The following is a 19,292-nucleotide window of genomic DNA, read 5'->3' on the forward strand; positions in this document are numbered from 1 at the left end:
AACTGAAACTGTATTTTGTGGTTACAAAACTAACTAAAATTATAGTGAAAATGTCCTTAGTTTTCGTTTTTTTGTCAACTTTTTCCATTCATAATTCAGTGTATTTATTAGAACATGCAACACATGGTGAATATGTTTACTGAGACTGGGATGTTTACACTAGAACCAAAATACAAAACAGTTAATAACCTTATTGGGGCTGAGATGATAAACCAAAGGAAATAAAGGAAACATTTATTATGACCTCTTTGAATCTGGCACCAACACATAGCCCATTACAAAAAAACTAAAACTAACACTAAAACTAATAAAAACGAAACTAAAACTAGAAAACTCACTCTAAAAACTAACTAAAACTAACTGAATTTGAAAACAAAAATTCACAATGAAATTAAAACTAAAACTAATGAAAAATCCAAAACTATTATAACCTTGTGAGGCACAGAGAGAAAGACATGCAGAGTTCAGTTCTGCATCAGTGGAAAAACTGATCACGGCTGGCTGGGAGACGTGGCCCCGCCCACCTCCAGCTCCAGGGCCAACCCAGGACCAGGACCAGGACCAGGACCAGGACCAGGCCGGCTGTTCCTCTCGCTGCTCCTCCTCCCACTGAAGCTTCCACCAATAAAAATGAAACCAAACCTTTAGTTTTTCTCCCTTCTCTTTATTCATTTGGCAGAAACAAATGGGAACAGATAGGACACTATCTCTGACTCCCTGAAACCAGACATCACTAACAACAGCAATACTGTGTGTGTGTGTGTGTGTGTGTGTGTGTGTGTGTGTGTGCATGTGTGTTTACAGGATGTCTGGGGACCAGGACCTCCACAGGTCGTTTCTCTCAGCTCCGGTGAGGATTCACTTCATTTTTGCAGAACAGACGATGAAAGGAAACACCATGACCCAGCTCGTCCTCGTCCGTCTGAGAATAAAAGTTTCCATCGATACATTTCCAGGGTCTGCAGTACATTCTGTCAGCTTTAGAGGACATTAGAGGACTTCCACTCCGTTTGTTTGTTCTGAGGAGTTTATCAGACTGAGTAGTGGTTCCCTTGTTGAGTTAACACTCACACAAACAGGTCAGAACTGATCCAGGTGAGCTGGCCGCGCTCTGGTGGCACAAACACCAGTGTTTAAGGCAAGAGTGACATCATCATCATCATCATCATCATCAGCCCGGCCCGGATCAAGCTGACCAATCATTCTGCGATCATAACTATGTACAAAATATATATAATCACACTTATTTACAGGACATGTGAGAGAGGACAGCTCCTCTAGTGGCTGAAGACAAACACTGAGAAACACTTGGCACTTTAGATTTCTCCCACAGAAACACAAACAGAGACAAACAAACAAACAAACAGAGATCAGTTCTAGTGGTAAACAAGGCAGCGCCTTCACTTCACAGGCAGAGAGGAAGGTCTCCTCCTCCTCCTCACTCTGATCAGGACTAGAGTTTCTGGCTCAGAGGAGGCAGATGAGGCTCTTCCCCTCCTCGATCTCCTCCTGCACCTTGTCGCTGGAGGTGGCGATCTCGGCCTGCGCGGAGAAGACGGCGCAGATGAAGGTGAGCACGGTGCCGCCCATGGCGGTGTAGAAGGCCCAGCCCATGGAACAGAGCCCGGCCCGGTACGGGGCCGCCTCAGGACCACAGTACAGCTGGACCTTATCTGAACCCCAGCCAGCAGGGTACAGCATCAGACCCAGGATCAGGAACAGGCCTGAGGAGGAGCAGAGGAGGCGTTACCTGGTGGAGTTTATTCATTCACATATGATAGAAAACATTTAACTAGTGGACTTTATTTATTCACATATGATAGAAAACATTTTAACTAGTGGACTTTATTTATTCAGCTATGATAGAAAACATTTGAACTATAGTGGACTTTATTTATTCTGCTATGATAGAAAACATTTTAACTATAGTGGACTTTATTTATTCAGTTATGATAGAAAACATTTAACTAGTGGACTTTATTCATTCAGGTATGATAGAAAACATTTGGTCTATGTTGCATGATTTTTTTAACTCACACCTGGTTTTCTTTTATACCCTTATGAAGACTCCTTGAGTGTCTCAAACAACATTTTGACTTCAATCAACACCATGTTTTTCCACCATTAGTAAGACTGGACAGTCATTAGGGCCTCGGGGCCCCCAGCACTGGTCCATACTGGTCCCATACTGGTCCCATCCAGCAATATCTGTAGGGACCAGTGCTGCACTACTGTTATACTGTGGATTTCTTCTTCTTCCTCTTCCGGACGCAATTTCGTCCCGCTACTAGTCCTACAACTTGAAGAGTTGCAGGACAAATTATATATCAAAACATGCGGTTTGATCGGGATCGGTGTGCTATTACTTTTCTCTACGGAATACGAATTTTTGCATTGAAGTGAATGGGACGGCCGACAAAAATTAGCGAAAAAGAACAATAATTGGAGATTTTTAAACGTCTACTTCTCCGGCATAATTTCACCTAGAGACTCCATTTAAACTTTAAACAGTAGACACAAGTCTTGTGTATCGGTGTATTAATCCACGTTTCGATAGGTCATATAGTTTTTTATCAATCCCTGTTCAATGACCATGATCATTTTTGGAGAAATTCTGAGATTATAATGGGTGTGTATTGCACGGAATGTTCGTGTCACAGTGTGTGACATCATCACCAGAGTGTAGAGGGAGAGAAAAAACTGTCAAAAAATAAATTTGAAAACTGCGCTCCAGGCCGCAAATTCCACTCTACAGAAATAATTTATACATAGAAACGTAGGAAAATTAGTCTTCTCCCTCACAATCCTCTGGTAAAGCTGTCAGAGTTATAGTTTGGGCGTAGGACGCACAGATGCTCCACCAACACCACCAACAGCCTCATTGGCTCCCATATTAAAAACGCAGGAAGATTTCGGAAAAAGGGAGATGTAACAGTTTTTTAGATCGCTCTAACAAAGCTATTTTTTTCATTTTTCTTAAAAAAAAAACACATGTAGAGGTTCAGGAAGAACTCAGGACGCTCAAAGTGAAGTCGGATCAATGATAGGTATTATGGTTTTGCCAAAAATGCTTTCTGTTCGAGGCCAGAAATTCCAGTCTGTCCACCTCTGGCTGCTGTCACTCTTTCATTAACAGGTGTCAGTTAATTCTGTTGATTGCTTTGATCTTTGATGTGATTACAGTTACAGATACACACACACACACACACACACACACACACACACACACACACACGCACACACGCGCGTAAGCACGCACACTCCTCACACATGCATACACCTGCTTCAAACACACACACGCACACACACACACACACACACATTTTGAGGTTAAAGGGCATAGTTATAAATCTCTGAAGAATCTCATCATAGTGTACACACACCGGCAGTAGCCCCCGTGGCCCTTTCAGAATTTCCCCAGAGGAAATTTTCTAGTTGTTTTTATTCTCTTTCATAGTTTGCTCAGTACTTTACTCAGTTCTTTCTCACTTTACTAACATTTATTTTGACCGCATGCAGCAAGCCCTATTTTTTCTACAATATACATTGCAGATTTGTTGTTTATACCCAAAATAAGAGCGTGCAAAAACAGATAGGTGAGCATGGAAATCACCTTTAACAACAAAATATTGACTTTTTGATTTTAAAGGCACCATGTCTGATCAGCATCATGGGTTTCTGATTTCTATTGAAACACAACATTATGAAAATATTATACCTAAAAATAACTGCTTCCAGTTCATTTTGAAGTGACTTGTTTGGAGTGAATTGTGCCTCTGTCATTCCAAATGGCTGCTTCCGCACTATACATATACAATTTCCCAGACAGAAGCCTTACGTGACGGTTATTTTTTCCTTCAGCCTGTGTTGTAATTAATGTGTTGATGTGTTGAGGGAGTGACGGCCGCCATGATTTATCCAAACAGCCTCTACTGTCACTGTAAATGAGTTCCACCACAGTAATGGTGGAGTATAAATCATGTATCTCCATGTATGAGAGTCAGTAGGCCAATCATCTTCCTCCATCTCTGCAGAACCACAATAATTAATGATGACTGCAGCAACTTCTCCTCATGTCTGAAAACATTTCCTCCCTCGGTGCCACCGTGGCATCTGAAGCATCCATCAGGACGAAGAAACGAAGAGCAGCAGAAATGATTTCCTGCCGGAGTCTGAAACGTGACTGAAGATAATAAGAGCAGGAAGCAGAAGCTGAAGCTGAGAACAACAGGAAGAGGAGCTGAAGGTTCACCGGCTGACCTCCAGAGTCCCGCCTCCCGCTGGAAGGACCCAGTCACTTCCTGTCTCAGTGACCCACTTCTGACTCAGGACTACCCCGACACTCCACTGGTGGAAAGTTAGTCAATGCATTCACTCAACTACTTTATAGACGTTTCCCCTTTACTCTGCTTAAAGCGGAAATATGCTGAAAAAAAGCTATTTTGCTTGTATCATTGCTTGTGAACAGGCATTTGTGAAATAAGATAATCCAGTCAGGTTTTTGTGGGCTGCTGAAACATAGAAAACACAGGATTTAACAATCTATTCCGTTTTAACTCCTTGTTGGGCGGTTCGGAGGGTAAATACAGATATATTCACATGGACACTATGAAAAAAAGTGATTTTTTAAGACTAAAGAATGTAAAATGTTCTAACTATGAACCTGAAAATGTCCCCTTTAAGTAGAATTCTGAGTATTTCTATTTTCTGCAACTTTTCTGACTCCACGACTTTGAATATTCAAATTGATAATGCAAAATATGCTCTTTGATGTGATTACAGTTACAGATACACACACACACACACACACATGCGCGTAAGCACGCACACTGCTCACACATGCATACACATGCTTCAAACACACACGTGCACACACACACACACAGTAACTTTATGTGATTTTAATTACACACACATACACACACACACACACACACACACTTTGAGGTTAAAGGGCATAGTTATAAATCTCTGAAGAGTCTCATCATAGTGTACACACACCGGCAGTAGCCCCCGTGGCCCTTTCAGAATTTCCCTAGAGGAAATTTTCTAGTTGATCAATAATTATACTGAAATGGTCATTCTGCATAACATGCACTTTTTAAACTAATATGTCTGTACTTAAAGTAAAATGTGAGTATAAAATCTGAGTACCGGTTCCATCTGTGTGACACTCACTGCTCTGGTGATTCTCTGATTCACTGAGTTAATGTGGTGGTCTTTGTGCTCAGTGTTTCGTTCAGCTGCCACCATCAGCTCAGGAGGAAACATCTACAATAACTCAACTAATAACAATCACAGACAAGAAACGAAGCAGACAGAGAGGAGAACTACAGCCTCTCTGCTGCTTTCTAAAAGTGTGTTTGGAGGTGAAACTCTCTCGCTTTCCGTCTCCCTGCTTCCTTTCTCTTTCTCTCTCCCTCTCTCTCTCTCTCTCTCTCTCTCTCTCTCTCTCTCTCCCTCTTAAAGCGCCCAATATCGTATTAAACAAGGAAATGAAAACTAGGTCATAAATTCTTTCCACATGTTGCAGCATTGCCCTGACGTCCAGACGGCTCACTGATGGATTGAAGGTATGGTTTTAATTCTCAACCCCACCCCTCCTAAGACCCCCCCCCCCCCCCCCCTCACCTCCTAAGACCACCCCCCCCCCCCCCCCCCACTAGCTAGACCTCCTAACCTCCTCCCCTGCTCCTCTCCTCCCTCCAGCCTCTCTGTTCCTCTGTACTGGCTCTTGTCTCCGTTAACTTCCAAACTGTCCATTCTCCACCATCAATCCCTGTCTGTCTGTCTATAGCTGCCTCCCTGCCACCTCCTCCTCCTCCTCCTCCTCCTCCTCCTCCTCCTCCTCCTCCTCCTCCTCCTCCTCCTCCTCCTCCTCCTCCTCTAACCTCCACCCTGTAATACAGCACAGCAGGTCTGCTCCAGGAAATCTGGCCTCCTTCTCCTTTCCAGGAAAAAAGAAGAGCCTTCTAGAGGGCTCAGTAAATACTGGCAGCTACTTCCTATATTAATGTGACACACTGCAGGTTTTTCATGCACTGGTCAGTGTTATATAGATTATTATAGCTATTTTGTTTTCATTACACAAAGAAAACATCCAAAATGTTTATTCAAATTGTTTTGAATCAACATATTTTCTTCCAGGAAACAGTCCCTACTCTGTCCCTACTCTACTTGAAGGATTTTTAAATCCTTTTTTAAAGTTGTACTCAAGTACAACACCTGGCTCAGACACTAACTCCATTGTCTTTTATCATTTTGTATTTATCTCTTTTATTTCTTATCAGTGATTTTTTGGGATGTTAAAAGTTAAATAAATAAAAGGAAAAATCAATCAAAAGCATTTTTCTTAATGTCTGTTACTTGTCTCGCTCTCAATAAAAGAAAATATATGTCTTTTCTTTTTTTAATCTTATTTAATTGACTGGAGATGCATTGCCTTGGTCTAAATAATTGGATGTTGATACTCAACCCTTTCATATATTTTTTAAAAATAGAGTTGTTCGTTTAATATCACTTAAAACAGATACAAAGCAACATCAGCTTCAAGTTTGTTTGTGCCAAAAATATTCAAGCATTTGATTTATATTTCTGGCAGTGTTTCGATCAGATATCTCAGATTTCCTTAATCATGTATTTTATATTCATTTATTTCCTTATAAGAATGGATTTGATCTGTTTCTCTTAAATGAACAAGTAGAAACAAAACAAGTCACTATCTAACTAATGTATGAAAGAAAAAAATGAAGACAGGTCTGCAGGAATTTGGTAATTAAAAGGATCAAAATGATTAAATAGAAGAAGCCAGAATGTGGAGTCTCTAACTCTGGTTGTTGTGAGCAGCTCGCGTTCTCAGGGTTTATTGGAGCTAATTTGCCTAAAACAGCGTAATGATTTATTGGCTGTAAAAGCTCAGATAAATGACTGAATGCTGCTGTGTCCTCTCCTGATATTGCATGCTTGTCCTACATGTTGTGAGTTATTATAAATCAGCCACGCCTCCACTGTAAACACAGAGATCCAGTAAAAGCGATTAAACACACAGGAGCCATGTGAGTTATCAGTCAGAGTGAGGGTCAAAGGTCACACATGATGTGTCAGAATCATCACCACACAGTAACGCTGCTTCATGTTGGTGTGAATCCTGTTTTTGTTTCTGTTTCCTTCAGTCCCAGTTAAACCTGTGAGCAGCTCAGTGACTCACGGCTGGAGGAAACTTTTATGGCGGGTAGTAAAAGCATTTTGCCGCTGAACGCAACAAGATTTGGAGACAGTTTTACAGCCCGGTTTGTTTGCCGTCTTGTCTCTAATCCTTTCTTGGCTGATTTGAGCGCGGCGTTTCAATAAACGTGCAGAGAATTCACTTACAGCTTGTCTCTGAGGTCTTCAGGGGCTCTGCAGGACCAGACAGCTGACCCTCCACAGGAGGACGTCTGGTTTAGCCATCGCATTACGTAAAGCACAGGGAATGGCTTTACCTTCAGCTCAGATCTCAAAACCACCTGAATGTGAGTCACTTTAATGGCATGTGAGACTCAGAGTCCAGCAGAAAGTGTGTCAGAGGACAAAGGAGTGAAAAGTGACATCAGAGAGTAAAGATTAGCTTAATGGGCTCCGGAGACTCAGAGCAATGACGTGACCACAATCTGAGCTCAATCACTTCCCCAAACATCTGCAGTCTGGCTTCAGTTTCTCATCAGCGATGGTGGAAACAGTGATCAGTGATCAATGATCAGTGATTAGTGATTAGTGATCAGTGATCAGTGATCAGCAGGGTGAGAGCGGCGACATCACTCAGACACTCAGAGACTCTCAGTGACTGAGGGAGAAGCTGAACCTGTTACGGTGTGTTCAGACCGGACGCGTAGCGAATATTTCGCGCGACAAGATTACATACAAAGTCAATGCAAACACGCGAATAGACGCAAATTTTTGCCAGTGGCGCGAATCGCGGGTTTCGCGCGACGCGAATGCCGCGATTGACGCGAATGTCGCGGCGCGAATGAAACAACGCGAATTCGCGTGAGTTCAATAAATTCAACTTTGGCGAAATATTCGCGTGACGCTGTGTCGGGACAGCCTATCAGCGTTGAGATTCTGGATGACAGTGACGTCATGCATCCCGGGAACCCGCCTATTCCGGAACAATGGAGGAGAAACTTATTGTTGCGGTCTGTGGGCTTCCCGAGCTTTTTGACACATCATCACCCTCCTACCGCAACCGGAACCATAAAGATCTTGCCTGGAGGAGGGTGAGTGAGGTCACCGGTCTGCCTGGTAAGTTGTGACAATGTGATTTCAGCTATCTGTTGTAGCTACTTCTCTACAAAGTTAGCATTAGCATTAGCAGCCTTCGCCGGCCGGCATACTTATCTGTTTATCTGCGAAAATTCGCGAGTTATTTACTCGCGAATTCATAAATTCAACTACTTGCGCGATCAACTCGCGCGAGTAACGCGACGTGAAAATTCGCTACGCGTCCGGTCTGAACACACCGTTAGATGTCAGCTTCAGGTCTAATCTCTTCCTGCTGGTGAAACGAGTCAAAGGTTATGAGAGGAAACCCTCCTCGCTCTGTTTGTTTGAAGCTCTTTCCTCTTCCTCTTCCTCTTCCTCTTCCTCATCCTCTCCACAATGAGGAGACTCAGCGGTGCGTTTCCCTACTTTCATTACTTTGCTTCCTCAGGCTTTAAAAAGATGGTAAATATATAAAATAGACGGGTGTACAGGTTATGTAACAGTATTTCTGGTGGCCGTTTTGCTGTGGTCGATTTCTACACTTTATGATTGACTGCTGCTGAACGCTTTTCCAGACAACATTGGGATTGTTCTGCAGTAACAACTAGACTCTGTGTCTAAAGAGTTGAGAGGATTTTTTCACACATTGCTGTTTATGAATATATTTTAATGTGTTGGGAGATGTGAGCAGCTTGTTAGGTCAAATAAAGTGCTTGTCAATAATGTGAGCTACTGTTCCGGGCTAAAATCTGTTCATATGTCACTTTATTCCCTTTTAAATCATTTTTCAGGAATATAATATTTATTATATTATATAAATATTTCAGATTATATTTCAGATTCCCATGTTGCTGGCCCAGTCAGTCACATGATGCTCCTGTTGAGATAACAGCAACAAACTGAAACTGAGTCTCCATCGATGAGGACTGAGGACAGTTTGAAGTGTTGTTACATTTAATAGAATATTTCAACAACTACACCTCCAAAGCAAAGTGTACGGGAAAAAAAGATTAAAAGAATAAAAGATTTTTCTCTTGTATAAATGAAAATAATAGTTAGGACTCGTGCATACTTTGCAAAAACAGAGAAAATGTGTTCATTTTCTAAAGGTGGTAAGAACAAAAAAAGTTAGTTGAAGTATATTTCATACTCTAGAGCAGAACTCCCTCCAAATGCAGCACACGTCAAATTCACACACATTAGTTGTCGGACACCACACAAGAAAAAGGTTCTGCCAGATGATGAGATGAAAAAAAAAGAAAAAATAATTCTGCTCTTGCAGCCCGGGGAGAGAGAACACATTTCTCTGTCCTTGCGGAGTATCTATGAGCCTTTAGAAACATTAAAGGCAGCAGAGAAACTCATAGAGTTAGCATTCATTAGCTTGTTAGCTAAAGCTGAAAAAATCTGCAATAAACAGTTTCAGATGACAGAATACATGTCTGCCTGCTTCTGTTTACATCTACTGGAGATCAAAGTCCCATTGTTTGAAAAGTGACTAAAAAGTGATGATGAGAGAAGAAACAACAGTCTGACAGAGTGACTACACTAAACAACTGACAACAAACTGATGATGAGTTGCCATGGTGATGTATCGTTTACAAAGAACAACATTATTTTGTGCTTATTTTTTCTATTCTATTCTAGCAATGCACGTAGCTTCTTAATATCTGCCTCATGTTCTTGTCCTCTAAAATGATTTCTAACGTTTGCATGAATTCATGTGAATGTAGCATTAGAGAGATACTGCATCAAACATCTCTTGAGCATTTATTATGATCCGCCTGCAGGGTTGACAGACGGATCTGAAGTTGAGGTTAACTAGCAACAAGCAGCTGCTCTGCTTGGATTCATGTAGTTACAATAGATCCTGATGGAAACCAGACAGCAGCTATCAGAGAACACACTACCAACCTCTCTGCTCTACATCTAATGTGTTCAGAGAGTTTCTCAATGAGTCTCTAAATACTGTACAGTATACTGTCTCACTCCTCCGCCTCCTCAGAGCTCAGAACCAAAAGCAGCTTATGTAGCAATCTTCCAGCGTGTCGAAATTATATCAAATCTAATATTGCCTTGAAGGAGTCTTGCTCATTGTTTTGCAATACTGCCCACAATGGAACAAAACACAAGAGAAACAGTATTAAAGGGGCAGTTATGAATTCCTATCATCCTATATTGCCTTATTGCTCAACCCTGCATACAGCTGTGGCCAGATATGTGACAGAAAAAATGCAATAACTTGCATTTTGTCCATCTGTTTCAGGCTCATGGAGTAATATAGTATGGATTAACTGTCTCAGGTCAGCAGGCTGCAGAGCGTCTCTACTTGTCGGCCTGTCTTCACCACCCGCCACCACCCGCCCACCTCTTTCTGTTTGGGCTCTGCACCAGATAAACAACTGTGTGGGAGGACGCCATGATCACCACAGAGCTGAGGAGGAAGAGGAGGAGAGCTGGAGCTCCATGATCTCATGGCCTCCTCCCTCCATAACTCACCACGCTGAGTCAGGGTGGCCGGAGATCTGGTCTCCAGACAACACAACCATCAGATACACACACACACACGCAGAGATACGCATGCGTTTCTAAGCCAATCAAGGGTCAGAGGAGCTCCAGCTGACTGGGGAGTAAATATCTGGATGAGTGACAGCTCAGTGTTTTAAACTTGTGACTGCTTGGGGTCAAAGTTCACAGGAGGATCAAACAGACGGTTGTGGCGGTTTGGAGCTGTGGCGCTCGTAATGAATGTGTTCAACTGAAACTTTTCATTTACCTTGATGACCGAGGACGCCACAGGAACGAAGGGGACAATTACAGGTTGGATGACCTGAGCTGGCTCCAACACTACCATCTTTATCTCCAGAACAAAACATGTCTGAGTGGAGAACTATCTAAAAATACACTGACAGTCTCAAGGGAAGTTTGCAGTGTTGATATTGTTTGGAGTCTGGCACCAACACTGTGGTTGTAGAGTATCTATAGAGGCAATCATTGTTTTAACAGGAGGTTAATGGTTGACACTTTCAGACCAACTTTCCTGTTACTATTCAGATGTCAAGACAACTTTGAGCAAATGTTTGAAATGCCGTGAAAAAAGCAAAGCAATGCAATATCAATCGGGGATGATTAGTTGGTTCTTTAGTTTAGCTAGTATTGGTTATTTTTGATGCTGTGTGGAGATGAAGTCAGATAGATATAACATCCATAAAGATGCTAACAGCAGAAAAAGTTAATGAGTCACTTGATTTAAATGTTTGCTACTTTAAGAACTTTTTCGATGAAGGTGTTTCCATTTAGTGCATCAACTCTTTCTGGACAACAGCCAAAGCCTCCTCACTTCAGTGTAAAAACATTCAAACACATTTAAACACGACTAAAGAGTTGCATTCCGTTGTACACATGGAAAGTGACAAAATAAGTGTGGGAAGAAGGATAAAATAGATCCACACACCTCCGAATCACAGCCATGGCTTCAGATATACAGACGGTGAGAGAAGTTGATGAAAGTTACAAACATGATCCGACTCAGCTGACCAGTTCAGATATCAGGAAGGTAGTAAAGGGAGTTTACTGACGCCTGAAGACAAACCTGAGTCTGTGTGATATCTCTTTAACCAATCATCCTTTTCTAATGTAGCAGAATAAAGACGTTAAAGCTAGTTTAGCTCTGTAGATGAGCTAACAGTGTTAACCATGCTGTTCGTGTCTCACCTGCGATGCCTTGCAGCAGCCCACACACGTTGAAGATGCTCTTCTTCATGATGCTCTGGAAGCACATGGTGAAGACCGAGATGAACGCCACGGCGCACAGCAGCAGGATCCCCGCCGCCAGGAAGATAGAGGTGGCCTGCCAGAACCCGCTGGCAATCTCCCCAAAGTGTATCGCGTACGGCCCGCACAGTATTCCTCTCTTCAGGTGTGGCAGTTTAATACAGCGGCCGTAGATGCCCAGCGTGGGCCGGTAGGCCTCTCCGGCCGTGGCGGCGCCGTGGTGGGAGCCGAAGACGGCGTCCGGGGTGCGCGGGTATCCCACCAGCCAATCAGTGCTCATGAAGGCGATGAGCTCTCCGAACGCCGCCACAATACTCAGCAGAGTCCACAGCATGGAGCGGCAGGTGACGATCACATGGCACATGGTGGCTGAGTCTCTGATTCAGACTCAGAGCTTCAGGTCTCAGAGCTTCAGGTCTCAGAGAGCTTCAGGTCTCAGAGCTTCAGGTCTCAGAGCTTCAGGTCTCAGAGAGCTTCAGGTCTCAGAGAGCTTCAGGTCTCAGAGCTTCAGGTCTCAGAGCTTCAGACCTCAGAGCTTCAGGTCTCAGAGCTTCAGGTCGGGATCCGAGTCCGGCGGAGACGTGAGAGCGAGTGAACGCTTCACAGGAGTGAGTGGGTGACACACAGAAAGCTTCAGTCAATGATTCACAGCTTCCCTCTTTTCTTCTCCACTCCTTTCACTTCTTATCTTCCGTCGGTGTCGTCTCGCCACAGCTGCTTCTTCTTCCTCCTCCTCGTACTCGCCTCCTTCTGTCAGCTCGCTCTTCACTCTGGTTCTCTTGGTTTTTGGTGTCTACATTGTATTGAAGTTGTGTTCCCTGAGCCAGCCCGCTGGCGTCACATCAGACACACCTAGGAGATAAAAAACACACACACAACCACAGGGTTAGAGCTTTTAATTGCATGTATAAAATGTAACTGCATGCATAAAAGAAGCTGTAAGATGATTTTTTGTTTTATTTGAGGAAGTGCAGCTCTCCTCTTTCTGCTTTGTCATGTGTAAATGTGTGGAGGAGCAGAGAAAGGAGGAAGGAGCTTCTGGAGCAGATCTAGAGGAGAAGCTTTAATGAGTTGTGGGGATGTGTTCATGTGAAGTGGGCCTCTTCTGTTTCAGTCTGTTTATGTTGAAGGATTTGTGATCAGGGCTCGTTCTGCTCTCTGCTCCCAGCGGAGCTTCATGACTGACGCTTGTAAAAGATGAAAAGTGGGAAAACAATGTGCATGTCGTGGAGGTGGAGAAGGAGGTGGAGGTGAGGTGGAGGTGGAGGTGGAGGTGGATGTGGAGAAGGAGGTGGGAGGGTTAAAACTGGACGTGGAAACAGCGGGATGAGGAGCGGATGCAGACAGAGAAAAACAAGCCGAGGCCTCTCTTTAGCAGCCCACTCAGCTGACCTGAGGTCAGCCAGGATGATAACAGCAGCCGTCCGGCGGTCACATGACCTGATAACCTCCAACCTGCTCACTGCTGAGTCAGCGACACTACAGGAGAACGAGGAGGCTGCAAACGGTGTCAGGTCATACAAAGTCCACCAAGAACTACTCATCTAACAACCAGTACAGTCAAATCTGTCAGAGTACAATATAATATAGTGATACTTATTGTAGTAAAAGACGACTTTGCAAGAAAATGTAATATTCAACACAGCAGCTACATAGGAAATACAGGGTTGTAATTTTTATTATTATTATTATTTTTGTATCTATTGGTTTTTTGTTTTACTTTGTTTTGTTCTTTGTTTTAGTGGTAATTTGTCTTGTCTGTTTTGTTTTGTTTGTATCTAAGAATGTGGGTATGTAAACCCCCATTAATGTATGTGTCATGTTAATTCTAAAAACCCAATAAATATAATTAAAAAAAAAAAAAAAAAAAGACGACTTTGCTCCTGTTAGTGCCGACTGCAGTCAGAAGGCTCCGGATGCTTCCCAGGAAGTCTACCGGTGACAGTTTTCAACTCGCCATTACATTCTATTCTATTCTATTCTATTCTATTCTATTCTATTATATTGCAGCGAGTGTTGTCTGTGTGGAGTTTTGAAGTTGAACCACACTTGTCCTGACTCACTGTGACTTGAACTAGCTGCAGGAGCAACATAGTCTTGCTTGCTTTCTTCTTTATAATTTTTTTTTTTTTTTTTTTGTATTTTCAGCTTAATTAGACAGTCGGTTTCCATTAAAGTCAAAGCAAATTTTAAAGCGAAATTTTGAAATGTCACATTACAGAAAATGTGAATTCGGAATGTTTCCATCAGCTGGTTTAGAGCAAATAAACAAAGCTGCATTAACGTACGTTGGTCAGAAGATGGCAGTGTAATGTGTTGCTGGAGGCTAACCTGTCATAAACAGCAGGAGAGAAAACAACAACAACAACAACAAGATGTTGCTAATGGGACAACGAAGAAAATGAAGAACTGAGGAATTGGATTCAATTGGGCAACTTCTAATTATTCTTTCATGTGAGGAGCAGCTGATCAGTAAATGTCTGAATAAAGTGTTTCCATCTCCTGTAAGTGCATTAACTATTTGTAAAAAACAAAACAAATAAAAAGACAAAAACCACCTTAAGCGAGTGTAAAAACTTTTATGCTTATTTTCGAAAGTTTTATCGAATTTTGGTGTTTCCATCAAGCTTTTCTCATGCGAAACTTCCAAAATGTGCGGAGAAATTAATGAAACACAACCAGAGTTTGAAACATCTTCAGCAAGAAATGTAAGGAAAGAGATTTAAAACCTGTATGGAAAGTTTGAATGGGAAGCCGTCAGTACAGGTTCTACAGAAACGATGTCAGGAAGCCTGTAGAAAAATTCATGCCAAAACTTCAAAACACATGGTGGTCTTTTGGGGAGCTGCATTGTTTCACTGTTTAGTTTTAACTTTGGGGAGAGCTGGGATAGTTTTTCTACCTGCTTCCTGTCTTTATACAGAGCTAGACTTACTGTGTTTAGTGCAATTCCCAAAATGTCAAACTACTTCTTTAAAAGAGGGGATTAGTTCTCTTTCCGGAGCCTTTTCCATTGTATAACTATCTGCTATAAAAGGTCTAGTCCTTGACGTAAGTGTCTCTGTCAGAATTATAAACTGGCTTATTGCACTAATACAACAATTAAATCCAATTATAAGCCTCATTTTCACACCATACATGACGTTTTCTTAAATTCCGATGACATAAATCACAGATTCCAGTAAGCAGACAGCACATTTAGACAATAAAGAGCCTTTTTATCATCTCTATCTAAAGCCCTTAGGATCCCTGGAAGATTTGAGGGATTAACACTCCTTCTATTTAAGTTTAAAAAGTTTCAGATTTTATCTATGTGAGACAAAAATGAGCAGAACATACTTTGGAAAACAGAAGTTGGACAGACTTCTACAGCCCTTTGTGCTCATGTGATAAATAAATATGCGAGCCAAAGCTGACAGTTGTTTCTTTTCTCTGAGTCTTTTCTTTCTGCCCTGTCTCTTGGGAGTCTGTTAGTCATCTCTGACCAGTGTTTGGCAGCAGAGGGAGCCGGGCCGCTGTTGACACGTGGGCCGGCCGCACCGCGAAGGTTTCCATCACTGTCCTCACAGCGAGGGTCGCCAGAGCCACGGGCGTCCCGAGAGCGCTACACAAACTTTGATCTCTGTCGTCCTGTCGAGATATCAACAACTGCTCTCTTTTTTTCCAGCCTTTGTTATTTTCCAGCAGGAGAAAATGACCCGGTTCTGTGGTTTTCTCCAGTGCAGGGCGGTGTGAGCTGACGTTGAGTGTGTTTGGACTGAGTAAAACAGATGAGATCATAAGAACAGGCACAGACAGCCGCCTCTGTGGATTTGGACCAAAATTAATTTTATGAATCACACAAGCCTTCTGGTTGCCTCACCATGAACAGATGCAGGAACAGATGCAGACTCACATTCACGAGCTGGAAAACCTTCCCCCCCCCTCACAGAAAGACCGTTGGTGTCCCAACGGCCCTTTGACGGGACTCATGTTTGACGTTAGGATTTAAGACAAACGGCCAGTCCGCCGCTTTAGGGTCAAACATTTGCTGGCCAGTTGCGAAGACTAATTCCTCACTGACAGGAATATTGTTGGAAAACACTTTGGAGCTGAAACAATTGAAACCAGCTGGGGTGATACGGAGCTTTGAAGACCTGGACTCTTAACCTTTGGCCTTTCTTGGCTGCAGTGTGTTTGCATCACGTGCCCGTTGGTTACACAGTACCTCAAAGTGGGTCCCAATTGGTCTAAAGCTGCCCTTGAATGTGGGTTAGTGGATCTAAAACAAGTCTGGGCAAGTCTGGTTCTATTAATGTACCTGGAATTTGTCACAACATAAGCCCAGACGTCTGTTGCTGTTCCCAGACGGACAGATTTGAGCAGTTATCGTGAACAGAAGTTTCCCAAGATAGACTGGAGCATGGTAGTCCATATATGTGAGGCTGGCTGTGGATTTATGATGTCCTTTATCCTCCCTGAGTAACCAAGGGGGAGACCCAGGATTATTTGAGGCTCGGTTTACATACACAGAAGAGTTTACAAGCTTCAGACTGCACCCTCCACCCCGCTGACCCCCAAAATTAATCCCCATGTGCACACACACTTACAAGACTCCCTGCCATCTGACATGTGTTCCCCTAAAGAACAAGCTAGGAGGGAACTTCTCCACAGTTTCCCCACAGCTTTAACTAATGGAGAGGCTCAACATTCAGAAATAACTAATAAAGTGCTGCAGGAAACACCCAGTTAGCATTGCCCTGGTTCCCTCAAGGAAAATACAATGGGCTTTTTCCATTGGACTTTGGATTATTGCAGAAAATAAGCTCTGTGGGAAACAAAACCTCATGGTACTTGCATATTTATGTCCACTTATGATGGCAGAACAGGAAAGGTTCGTGGACCACCACTGTCAGCAGGTTTTAACCTCTGGGGAACAGGAATATATGCACCAAATTCCATGCCAGTTATTTGAATAAATGGCAAGACATGTCACAAAAACTCACCACCAATGTCTGAAGGCTTCACCCTCTGGAGACCATGAATATCTGTACAACATGTAATGCCAGCTTTAATTTTCAAGACATGTCATTAAAAGTCAGAAAGTTCAACCTCATGGTGGGAGAGCAGGAAAAATGTAGCTGGGTCACCAAAGTCTAAATGATTCAACCTCTAGGGAACATGAATATCTGAACCATATTTAATGGCAATCAATCAAATAACAAAAAAACACTAAAAGCCAAAACTTTCAACAGTTGAATATCTGTACCAAACGCCCCATATTTCATCATATTATTGTCAGGGCGTGTAACTAAAAGCTATAAATATCAACTCTAATGCTGGCAGAGTAGGACAGATCAGAGGATAAGCAAAGTCTAAGGGATTCAACCTCTAGGGAGCATGAATGCCTGCACCAAATTTCATGCCAATCCATCACTCAGTTGTTGAAATATTACAGTCTGGATCAGATGACTGGACCAACCATACATGCAGCCTGCTGTTACTACAGCTCCTGGTCAAAGTGTCCACTCAGCCTTTCTCTTATCACAGCAACAAAACAGCAGGAAACGCCTCTCCACGCCGCCACGACCGGAAACTATCTACATATCTATGGACATGCCACGACGGGAGTGACGCGTCACCATGGAGAGTGTTTGTTTAGAGCTTTAGGGTGGAACATGCTGAGAGGAGAGAGCCTGGAGGGAAACTACAACCTGCTAGAGATAAAGCATCTACAACTCATTCAGTTCAATGTTATCCATTGACAGAGGAGGATTCTCCTGCATGTCTAGCCTTCAGTGACACAACACAGCAAAGCAATTTTAAAACAAAGGAGGTGCTTATAATCTGTGAGGATCTGTTTGAATGAGAAGCCCTGCAGCTACTGAAAGGGAATGCAGGAGATGATTGGTCACAGAGGACCTCAAACACTAGTCCAGTCACACTTTCTTTACTTATAACGGCTTCTTTTTAAGAAAACCGCGTGGTAGAATGTCAAATACAGTAAAAAAAAATTGAAAAAAGGATTCTGTGTCTTTTCATAGTTCTTGTGCAGGCAAAAAAGTATATTATTTAAGGAAAATTGCATGCTCTAAAGGTTATAATAGCACTTAATAACAAAAGGAGTCCATCGTCAGGTTTTCCACAGCAAAGAAGCCAGTCTTTCCCAACACTTCTGCACATCTGCTCAGCATCCTGGAGCTTTAGATTCACATCTATAACTGGAATTTACACCCTATCACACCAGCCACAACCCAGACTGACTGTTAGTATGAATGACTGGCTCTTAGTAGATCAGTTAATACAGGATAATTAATAAAAACCAGACAATAGTCCAACCTGTCTCCATTGGTCTGTGAATAGTCCAGCTCTCCTGGAGACTCTCCTCCTCTGCTCTCACACTGTTAATGCCTCTCTCTCTCTCAGACTCCTGACTCCCGGACCCTCCCCATGCCCCGCCCCCTTGGACCAGCCACGTCCCCTCTGATTGGCTGGCCCGCCGACACTGGAGCCACACTTCTTGAGAGAGTCCACATGGTGGCCATATTTCAGAGCTGAATCTGGGTTAAAATAACAAGAGAGAGCTGCAGAGGGTCTCTCTCTCTCTCTCTCTCTCTCTCTCTCTCTCTCTCTCTCTCTCTCTCTCTGGGTCTCAGTTTCTCTCACCTTCTCTCTCTGTTTTCTTTGCTCTCAACCAGCCAAGGCCAACATCTTATTATCAGCCTAAATGAGAGTTACATTTTCACTTCCTTTACTAAAAACATGTAAACCTTAAGTACACACCATTAAGTGCACTTCTGTCAATACGTATACAAGCAATGATAAGGCACCAATGCTTAATAAATGTAAATGAATGACTTTTCCCAGATATAATTTGGTCCCCGGTAGACTTTGTTAACAAGTTTCAGGTCTTTAAGCCTTTTTGGGTGTTGTTTGTTTATTATCTGCTCTAGCTTTTCTCAAAAATTCCCTCGGAGACAACCGCTAAACGCCCCGCCAAATACCTGCACAAACTAAGGTATATCCTAGAATACTGTTGGTTTACCTGGAAGTAAATACTTATTCAGACTAAATTGGCCAACTTTTTAGTTTACATTGTTGCATGTGTGCATTCTGCAGAACTACTTTCCTGTTATGCGTCACTTTGTTCTTAAAGTATACTCTAAAATGGGTCAATCTTCCTATTACCTGCTTTTTCTACTTTATATTTTGATGATTTTGATGATTTAAAAAAAAAAAATAGTATTCCCAATGGCCTCATCTTCTTCCTCTGACATTATTCCTTGTTCCTAATTGTT

The 19,292-nt window shown here is 42.6% G+C and overlaps 1 protein-coding gene across 4 annotated transcripts; it reads right to left on the bottom strand.

The window, feature by feature from the left end:
- Window positions 1–643: 643 nt before the first annotated feature.
- lhfpl2a (LHFPL tetraspan subfamily member 2a) lies at window positions 644–12,837 on the bottom strand. Of its 4 annotated transcripts, none has more exons than XM_059357282.1 (3): window positions 12,544–12,837; window positions 11,956–12,417; window positions 644–1,724 (listed from the first exon to the last, which is right to left on the bottom strand). In XM_059357282.1, the coding sequence occupies exons 2-3, from the start codon at window positions 12,377–12,379 to the stop codon at window positions 1,468–1,470; spliced, it is 681 nt and encodes a 226-aa protein (XP_059213265.1). In that variant the 5' UTR covers window positions 12,380–12,417; window positions 12,544–12,837; the 3' UTR covers window positions 644–1,467. The 4 variants fall into 4 exon arrangements, with proteins under 4 accessions (XP_059213265.1, XP_059213263.1, XP_059213264.1 ...); XM_059357280.1 differs by having other exon boundaries at window positions 11,956–12,479; XM_059357281.1 differs by having other exon boundaries at window positions 11,956–12,496.
- Between the last annotated feature and the right edge of the window lie 6,455 nt (window positions 12,838–19,292).

The sequence above is a fragment of the Centropristis striata genome, chromosome 19 (genome assembly GCF_030273125.1).
Source record: "Centropristis striata isolate RG_2023a ecotype Rhode Island chromosome 19, C.striata_1.0, whole genome shotgun sequence".
In the NCBI taxonomy this organism is placed as follows: Eukaryota; Metazoa; Chordata; class Actinopteri; order Perciformes; family Serranidae; genus Centropristis; species Centropristis striata.

What these genes read in the sequence shown, in the direction of transcription:
- lhfpl2a (XM_059357282.1), bottom strand. Translation starts at nt 12,379, where the DNA reads ATGTGCCATGTGATCGTCACCTGCCGCTCCATGCTGTGGACTCTGCTG. An exon ending in GCTGCTGCAAGGCATCGCAG is followed by an intron (nt 1,725 to 11,955) that starts GTGAGACACGAA and finishes GCTCCTCCTCAG; the next exon opens with GCCTGTTCCTGATCCTGGGT.